This window comes from Pararge aegeria, chromosome 3, assembly GCF_905163445.1.
Source record: "Pararge aegeria chromosome 3, ilParAegt1.1, whole genome shotgun sequence".
In the NCBI taxonomy this organism is placed as follows: domain Eukaryota; kingdom Metazoa; phylum Arthropoda; class Insecta; order Lepidoptera; family Nymphalidae; genus Pararge; species Pararge aegeria.
The window spans coordinates 18,837,356-18,847,771 of NC_053182.1; the positions used below are offsets into that span (position 1 = coordinate 18,837,356).

Consider the following 10,416-nt stretch of genomic DNA (forward strand, 5'->3'; position numbering starts at 1 on the left):
AAGCCATGCCTTGTTATCCCGTTCTATCAAAGGGGACTCCCCCTTTGATAGAACAGGACAACACACCATGTAACCTCTCCCTGCTCAAGCAACTGTGCGGGAACCAAAAAACTAAAGCAAGGGGATAGACGCGAATGGGTCCAGCTAGTCCACGGGTACACTCGCTTACGGACCACCGATAACGCGAATAACGATTTATGATCAGACAAGTGTAACGAAATGTTTTGATTCTAATTATAATCAGCTATACACATACAGTCCATTTCTATTCATTTATATTCAGCACGACGCCAACAGAACGGACGGAGGTAGTTATAAAGCTCGATAAAAAAGGTACTTGAGAAAAACACGAAGCAAGTTGACGCACTGCGTTGTTCCATTGGCTGCAAATGATAAATTACACCTAACGTGTGTTACTGAACATTAATTGACAGAAAAACACAATACCAATGCAATTCTATGGCTGAACCTGGATTTGATTCTTACAATGAGTTAGCAGTTGGCACTTCACCCTAGTTCCTTGGAGAGCTACACTAGCATGACGTGATAAAAATCGTTAAACGGACTCGTTTTGAATAACTCTTCAATCGTTCTTTATCCCTGCTATTACAGATTGACAGGAAGCTTATACCCAGTAGTGGAACTGTAATTCATCATCATAACCATCATTCAACCAGCGTTCTCTCCGAATGAGAAGGCTATAGGCAATATTCCACCACGCTGGACAAGTGCTGATTTTACAGACTTCACATCTTCTATTGAGAGTGTAATGAAAACTCTCAGGCGTACAGGTTTCCTCACGATGATCTAAGTGATATTTTAATTGTTTATATTAAAAACGTATGTAACTCCTTAAATAAGAGGTGCCGAAGCCTTACAAACTAGGCTATCACCGCTTGTACTCTAATTATTTAAGATCAAATTAGTGAGTTTTCATACTCACTCTATTCTCCCTTCTGAAGAAAGTACCAGTGATTTCCTTGCGTTAAAATTAACCTCGCTTACTCACTTTGCCCGCTGGTAGTTAGCAAGTGAATTATCTCTGCGCCAAACCAAACTGCACCAAAGCTACTCTGTTAAGAACCTCCCCCCTCCCATTGGAAAATTTACAAGTTTACATAAGCACCCAATAATTTGTCACACAAACATGTTTGACATATTTATTACATATTCGAAATATGTTCGTGACTTGGGTTTTATATGTTTTTGTGAATAAACTGGATTTTATGAGTTAAGAGATTTAGGGCTCGTTCACATCGGGTCTGCAACAATTAAAAACTAGATCACATACTTTCCACGATACAAACATAAATTTCAAGTAGCTAAGACTAGAACTATACTTGGAGAAAAACCCCTTTATTATATATGAACTATATATATTATATTAAACTTACTTTTAATAAAAATAAATAAAAAAAGAAGATGCATATTTTTTCTCTCCCCGGGGATATAATCGTCAGGAGACTATTATATATAAAACAAAGACAAAGAATTTTACGTCTTCGCCGGTAAAGACTCTGTGTTGGTTGTGTATTTGTGTGCTGTGGGGACTCATTGTCGGTAGTTATTTGATCGTCATGGTCGTAAAGGACATGTTTCGGACGTCGCCGCCAAGGCACGACGTTGGGGGCAAGGGTATAAGTGGACGCCTTGACCACTAGGGGGTTGGGGTGCCATAGTAGTAACATTCATCTTTGGAAGTTGTATATATTCTTTGTGAACACTTCGCTAGCGCGATGCAGGATTTTTGTGGCGCCATCTAGTTCTGAAATGTGGAGACCGCTACATCATGCGCTACAAATTGCAGCCCTGATTCCATCAGCCTGAGTTAAACCTCATGTGCCTGTAATAACGGCGACCACCCCCTTCAGACCGGAACACAGCTACGCAGACGAATCTTTTTTTTTTTTTTTTTTTTAAATTATGTTTTTATAGTAGAGAATTTGAATGTTTATATATGTATGGAATATATATTATATTTTTGTACATATCTTTAATATGTCATGTTTAATATGTACTATGTTATATTTTTATTTTATGTTAATTTATTTTAAAATCCTAATTTTTCACTAATGTTTGTTGTACCACCTACTAATTTCGTATAGCATTTTCTTGTATGCCTTTGGTTGCCTGGAAGAGATCGCTATTTAGCGATAAGGCCGCCAAATTGTACGCCCTACCTTATTGTGCTGTTGTATTTGTATCTCTGTAAATTTACTCTGTGGTGTACAATAAAAGTGTATTCATTCATTCAGAAACAAGCATGGCTAGTATTTTCCCTGACGTGCTCTATCACAAACAGCTTTACTACTTCGACTTTTCGACTTTACTTTCGACGGCCAACTGGCACAGTGGGCAGCTACCCTGCTTTCCGAGTCCAAGGCTGTGGGTTCGAACCCCCGGGGAAAGAAATGAAAATGTTCAAAAAGCCAGGACTAAATTTGTGTAGTTATTATTTATCGTTAAATAAAAATACGCGTTCGCTAATCAGTTCATTTTCCTATTACAGGCTTATTTTGACGGCCGATTGGCGCAGTGGGCAGGGACCCTGCTTTCTGAGTCCATGGCCGTGGGTTCGATTCCCACAACTGGAACATGTTTGTGTGATGAACATGAATGTTTTTCAGTGTCTGGGTTTTCATCTGTTTATTACAAGTATTTATGTATATTATTCATAAAAATATTCATCAGTCACCTTGGTACCCATAACACAAGCTACGCTTACTTTGGGGCTAGATGGCGATGTGTGTATTGTCGTAGTATATTTATTTATTTATTTAATTTATTTACTAATAAAATTGTAAGTAATCAACGACTAGAAATAAGACCCTTTGTTACTAAGATACAAAAGAAAAAAATTGGTAAATTAGACAAACAAATAAATTATGGATATCATGTCAGCCACTCAGGTAGGTAAGTGATAACAAAAACAATAGATAAATAACGTCAATTGATGATTGTTTCTACAATTGACGTAAATATCAACGCTGGATATCCACGTCACTAAGTCGGTGTCTATAAAACAATAAGAGAATTATAAAAAATACATATCTCCGATAAACAATTTTCTAGCTAGTAAAAAGGTTAAATAAATCAAAATAGTGGGTTTTTTTAATAAACTACAGGTTAGCCCTTGACTGCGAGTATTCCGTCACAGGTTAGCCCGCTACCTTCTTAGACTGCATCAGCACTCACTCAGGTGAGATTGCAGTCAAGGGCTAACTTGTAGTAAAATAAAAATAAAACTGATGAAACGATGCAGTCTATACCACATTGGCCACTCAAGCTAAAAGAAAGTGTAGTAGTGTAAAAGAAGCAAGATAATACATTATTTATAGCTATAATTTTCGCCCAAACATGACAATAGTATTCCTTTGTGAAATTGTTAGATAGATATAATTAAAATCATGACAGATACATTTAACTGTATACCATCCATTAAGAATTAAAATCATGACAAATACAGCGGAATATTATTTTCACAGACAATGCAACGGCGGTCTTACTGCCAAAGTAATTTTTTCCGGGTAACTCACGAGAATACGTGAAAATTTTTCAAAAGCTACAAGTTATTTTTTATCGTTACCTAAAGATAAGCGTTCGCTACTCAGTTCATTTCCCTATTACAGGCTTTTTTTTGACGGCTGATTGGCGCAGTGGGCAGCGACCCTGCTTTCTGAGTCCAAGGCTGTGGGTTCGGACCCTCTGGGAAAGAAATGAAAATGGTTAAAATGCCACTAGAAAATTTGTGAAGTTATTATTTGTCGTTACCTAAAAATACAAATACGCAATTGCTGCTCAGGTCATTTTCCTATTACAGGCTTATTTTGACGGCCGATTGGCGCAGTGTCGGCAATCTTGCTTTCTGAGTCAAAGGCTGTGGATTCGAACCCTCTGGAAAATAAATGAAAATAGTTAAAATGCCACTAGAAAAGTTATTATTTGTAGTTACCTAAAAATACGCGTTCCCTACTCAGTTCATTAACCTATTTAAAGGCTTATTCTTGAATAGGCACATGGTGACAAGACAAGTAATAAATTGCAAAAATTAGCGCTATCACGCCTGAGGCCTTTCCTGGCTGTTATCAATGTGGTGACGTCACGATCACGCCCACCCGACGTGGTGCGCGCGTGGGCAGTAAATGAAACCTATTTCCATCGATTGTCATTCACTTGCATCATTTTTTTTTTTTAGAAATTTTAAGTCGCTGTGTATAATAGAGCTATTAAAGTAGTTTTTTCCTCAAACACATTGGCCAGTCAAGCTTGTATTAGGCTAAAAGAAACAAGAAAATATATTATTTATATTCAAATTCAAATACATTTACTTCAAGTCGGCCTACTTTATAAGCACTTTTGAAACGTCAAGTATGTATGTTTGTAGTGACTCGGAAAGCAGATTCTACCGAGAAGTGCCAGCAAGAAACTCAGTATATATATATAACAATAATATTCGTCCGAACATGACAAAAGTATTCCTTTGTGAAATTGTTAGATAGATATACATTCACTCATTGCACACGCATCCATTAAAAATTAAAATCATGACAAATACAACGGAATATTATTTTCACAGACAATGCAATGGCGGTATTACTGCTAAAGTAATCTTTTCCGGATAACTTACGAGAAGACATGAACATTTTTCAAAAGCTTGAACAAAATCGGTGTAGTTACTATTTATCGTTACTTATAAATATGCAATATCAACCCATGGTTGATATTGCATCTCTCCTCTCATCTCTCCTCCCAAAATAAGAAGGGGTTGAGGTCTTAGTCACGCTGGCTCAGTGCGGATTGTTTGACTCTACACACCTTCGACAATTATGGGGAACTCTCAGGCATGCAGGTTTCCTCATGATGTTTTCGTTCACCGTTAAAGCAAGCGATATTTTAATAGCTTAAAACGCGGATCGCTAAGAAAAGTAAGAAGTGCGTGTTGGGATTCGAACTCGGTTTGTTCGTTTGTGGGTTAAGCAAATTTTTTATTATTATTTCTAAAGAAATAAGAAATATAATTGACTTTAGCTTAACTCTACATATATATCAGATAGGTCTAATATTGAGAAAGTTCAGAACTGTCGTAATATAAGTAAGCAAAGAGCAGCATTTAAATAATCACGTCACTTTTTGCTACAAAATCATTCAGTGCCTGACTTCTAACAGTCCCGTTTTGCCAATAACGACTCTGAAACAGTTTCCAGAACTCGCGTCTCAGCTGAAAATCAGCGTCATGCATAAATGAAATGAAATGAAATATTTATTTTTATTTATTTATTTTGTTAAATATTTGTTATGCTGATACATCAACATGCAAAATTTAAACAATCAATTATTTTAATAATAATCTTAACTGTTATCAATTATATAAAATAATATTCTAATATTCATAGTGTCATATTAAATTATTGCATTAGTGATCGAATGAAAGTGAATACACTTTATTGAATACCACATAAAAACCAGGAAAAAGACGGCCTTATCGCTACATAGCGATCTCTTCAAGACGAGACGTAAAATATTTATAAATATGTACACATATATATACCTGTGTTTATATACGTAAATACTATATATATAATAAACTTATATACAATATTATATACACATACTCATAATTAATCTATATCTATACTATGAATATCAATAAATAAGTACAATTTTGTCAATCCCCAAACAAAACAGTAGATTAGGCAATACTAAGGTTCCGAAGATTCAGACTTTCCCTTTTCTTTGCTTATTATTTTCAAAATGTTGGAGTTTCCGTGCATTCTGCTCATCATTGATGCAGACCTTTTACTCATGATAGCGTAGATGTCATCCGATGCCATCAGATGCCACTTCAGCTTCGCGACTCGTTGAGCTACTTGGGTAACTCTGGTTCTTCTACGCATCTCCACATTTCTGATTCGATCGCGTAGAGATACTCCGAGCATAGCTCTCTCCATCGCCCGCTGAGTGACTATGAGCCTTCTTATGAGGCCACACAGTGTAGTGCACATGACTAATCCTTTGTAGTTGACATCCATTGTAAGCAGGATGTGCTCATCGCTCAGCTTACCATCAGTTGCATCTGAAATAATAGAATGTATAATGATAAAAAAATATGTATTTTTATTCATTATTTTATTATATATATTTTTTTCTCGCCTGTGTTGTTTCATTGTTTGCACTGTCCCTCTTTCATGTTTTCTATTACCACTTCCACCAAGGGTTGTCTGTAAGAGATTGCTTTTGCAATAAGGCCGCCTTTGCACACAACTGTATTTAACTTTATTTTTATATATTTTTAATTGTTTTTATTTTTACCTATTTTTTTCATTTTCTTGTGTGTTTCTTGTATTGTTTCTAAGTTTGTGCAATAAAGTACCTATTCTAAATAAAGGTTCAATGTTTATGGCTAAAGCCTGAAATTAATGATAATTTTTATTATTATTATTATAAAGCATCGTCACTAACCATCGGTTGAGATTGCAGCCAACTGCTAACTTGCAGTGGTGAAAATGAGCTTCGTAACTACAAACAAGCGTTGTAACTTTATAATGGTTCGGACAGCCAAGGTTATCAGGTACTCGTATATACATGAATTGTATAATTTTTATACAAGCTTTTAGAAAATATTTTCCAAATTTGGTAATTTTAAATAATAAAAATCACGTTGATGTATATTTATTTATTTATTTAATGGACAGTTAACCGGTTACAACAACAACTCTTATAAAACTAAACAAAAAATGAAAAAAACATATAAATGTTATATTGTAGACCCACTCTAAGACTGCCACAACTTGCGACTACAAAACTATATTGTCAGATAGAAGGAGAAATGTCTTGCTAGTTGCTACGTTGCTGCGAAATAGAAGCTAAACTGAGAAATGCTTTTCGCTTGAGTTCGCTGCTTTCGGCATTTTTATTACGTTTACTTCAATTATTTACTGCATTGTAACCTACTCTAATATTTTTTAGTATTTGTCCAATCTAAAGGCCTTTAATGAATGTTTAATTAGCCCCTATGCGCATTATTTAGTTCTAAATTTAATACAGTGTAATTTTTGGCAAATCTACCCGTGTTTTTTGGAATAGTTTCACGATCAGGTTGCATTATCATGGCGTCACGTGACTAAGCAGTGTCACTAATCTGTGTCACACAGTGGCCAAGTGATCGGCGTGTGACTTCATGAATGATAAAAATATAAGCTTTTTATTTGCTAATTAAGCGTATGTACTTACTTTTATCTTTGTGTTTACTTACAAAAGCCTACTGTTCTGCCTGCGTAATATTTGACGGAGATTGCCAATAACATTCATGCAAGCTAATAGTTACCTACGGCTTCGTTGCCGTCAAGTTATTAAGTAGGTAAGTTTATGAATCTATTATTTTTTTTAAAATCCTTAAAAATAGTTTTTAAATATAATAAAAAGTGTTTTTTCCAATGCATTTAATGAAATCTGTTGAACCATGTATGTAAAGTTGAATGTGCAGCATGGACGGTCTTGTCCCCGCGTATACGGTATCTCAGATTTTAGACACGCATTGAATGTGTAGCATAAAATAATCTCGGCCGTGCCTCTACGACGTGTTAGCTGTTGAGCCCTTGATAATTGTGTAGCATGTAAGAGCCTCTGTCGTGCCTCTACGACGTGTTAGCTGTAACTTACTCGATGAAGTTTAGCACGGGCGAACTTGGGCCGTGCCTCTACGACGTGTTAGCTGTTGAGCCCTCGATAATTGTGTAACACGGACGAGCCTCTGTCGCGCCTCTACGACGTGTTATTGTTCAGCTCTCGGTAATTGTGTAGCACGGACATGCCTCTACTGCGGCTCAATGATGTGGTAGCTATGGATCACTCATTAAATGTGTAGCACGACGTGCTAGTTTTTAAGTACTCGATGAATGACGAGAATCAAGCATGCCTCTCCAACGCGCTAGCTATTGCGATTGCTTAATGTGGTAGCTGTTGAACAATCGAAGAATATTTAGGACTACTAATATGTCTCACTCCGTGTAATTCTCATGTAACGTACGCATCAATAGTGCCACCTATGGGCTTACTTGAACAAAAGAAATTATTTACTTTGACTTTGTCGGGAGAGCCTCCGTCATGCCTCTACGACGTTCTAGCTTTCCTGCCCTCTATAATTGTGTTGCGCGGATGAGCCTCAGCTGTGTCTCTTTGACGTGCTAGCATGTAGAATATCATTAGTAATAAAAAAGTATCTAATTTTTTAGCTTAACCTTTACAATTCAGATACCTAAATTGTTTATTTTTATTTTTCTATTTGAGTAGATCTAAGAAACTTCCCAAATTATTATAGCTTATAGCCTAATGTCAGACATTCAGTAGCCAATCCCGGATTTTCTTTGATTCCATCAAGTTCCAAAGCAGTTCACGCTTTGGAATTAGGCAGAATTAACTTAGGCGTGATAGGGGAATGAACATTTTCTTTATATATAGTATACGTAACGTCGGCAAAAGATAAAGCGGCGTGATAACAGATGCTCGCCGTTATCGCGGCCGCCTCGGCGAGCGCGCTTCGCCGCCAGTCGCCCGCCGGCCTCCCGTGCACGGGACCCGTGGCCGCGCCTCCGAGCCGCGGGGCCCGCACTCTTTATAACCATTCTTCCTGCTAGTCAACACTCGGATTTCTACTGAATCGTGGAGGTTTCTCAGTGGTGAGTGCAGTGTTAGTGCAGTGAAATACAAACAACGGGCGTCAGATATCAGTGTTTTATATTCTTTCTTTGAACCTTACCAAATAACACAGTCTTAAACTAAAGTAGTATGATAGGACAGTCTTAGTTGTACTAAAAGCTAGGTGAGATCGCGAGATCTGATCACAGTGGGCTCAGTGCGAGCGGCGCGGGCGGCGAGGGCAGCAGGCGCGGCGCGGGCGCGGGCGCGCGCTCCTTGGCGTGCCGCTTCACGTGCTTGGCCAGGTGGTCGGAGCGCATGAAGCGGCGGCTGCACACGCGGCAGCCGAACTTCTTCTCGCCCGTGTGCGTGCGCTTGTGGCGCGACAGCTCGTCGGAGCGCGAGAAGCGGCGCTCGCAGCCGGGCCAGGCGCACCGGAACGGGCGCTCGCCCGTGTGCGTGCGTGCGTGCGCCTTCAGGTGCGACGACTTGAAGTAGTTCTTGCCGCAGCCCGGGTGCGCGCACTCGTACAGGCGTCGGCGTGCGGCCGGCGCGGGCGCCACCAGCCACAGCGCGGGCAGCAGCGCGCCCGGCACGAGCACGGCCGGCCGCGGCGCCAACGGCACCCAGCCCGGCGTGGCTGCCGTCTGGGGCACTATCTGCTCCTCCTCCTGTTTCGGGAGGTATTCCAAGTGCGGGGAAGGAACGCGCGCCTCTTCGATTTTCGGTGGCGAAGGCGGGCTGGCGGGCGGACTGGGCGCCTGGTTGGCGATGTAATTGGCTCGGGCGCATGAGTAGCTCTGGCTGCGGTTCAGTTTGAACTTGAGGGTTTTTAGCATGTTCATGTGTGCGGGCGGCGGCAGTGGCTCGGGGCTGCAGGTGCCGTCCTTGTGTGCCCGCATGATGACGGAGGCGCGCGGCTCAGGCGGTGGCGTGCTCAGCAGCAGCCGGAGCTCGCAGCGCGCGCGCTTGCCGCACTCGTCCTCGCCCTCCGAGTCGGAGGGCTGCGGCGTCACCAGGCCGGCGGGCGGCCGCTCGCGCTCGCGCTTCACTGCGGCCTTCTTCAGCGGTAGCTCCACCTGCGAGACAAAGACAGAAATACGTGAGAGACCGCTCGCTGGCTCACGGCTGGCAGCACGCGCACGCTGCGTGTTCGTGCGCTCTTGTCAGACTTTCGATTGCACAAGGCGGGTACTGGGTACGGGCTATTCTCGAAATTGGGACATAATTTTTTTTTTCTAACTTTTGCATTATTTTTTTTTAGCATTTTGGAAAATAACAACAACACTCACTTTAACGTCCATCAACGGCGGCGTTGAGGGCGGGGAGAGAGGTCCGCAAACATCGAGTATGGTGGACATTTTGGCTATATTATCATTCAACGATGAGAAACTTTCTTTTTTAATTCACAAAACTTGCGGGGGTTCGTCCGCGGTACTGTCGAGCGAGCCGTGTGGTTTCGCCGGCGGGTGGCAGACGAATAAACCGCACCGCGAGCGCTCTCGGGACGAGGCACCGGAGCGCGCGGCCAGCGGGCGGGAGGGTGGCCAATGGCGGCGGACGGCGCGGCTCGGCGGGCCAATGGCGGCGCGCTGATCACGCAGCGGGCGCGTGCCGGCGCGTGGCATTCACGTGCACGCCGAGTGACGGCGGCGAGGTCGCGGCGTGACGTCACCGGCGCGCCCCCGCGTGACGTGTGCGAGGGGCGCGGGCGCGCAAGGTCGCGCCGTTCGCGCTCGCTTCCCGCGCGCCGTCACTCGACACTTCTGCACTGGCTCCGCT

At 41.3% G+C, this 10,416-nt stretch overlaps 1 protein-coding gene across 1 annotated transcript; it reads right to left on the reverse strand.

Moving 5' to 3' along the window:
• Positions 1–8,716: 8,716 nt before the first annotated feature.
• Positions 8,717–10,198, reverse strand: LOC120637329 (Krueppel-like factor 16). The gene is made up of 2 exons (XM_039909123.1): positions 9,927–10,198; positions 8,717–9,713 (listed from the first exon to the last, which is right to left on the reverse strand). Exons 1-2 carry the CDS (start codon positions 9,993–9,995, stop codon positions 8,838–8,840), a joined length of 945 nt encoding a protein of 314 aa, XP_039765057.1. The 5' UTR covers positions 9,996–10,198; the 3' UTR covers positions 8,717–8,837.
• Between the last annotated feature and the right edge of the window lie 218 nt (positions 10,199–10,416).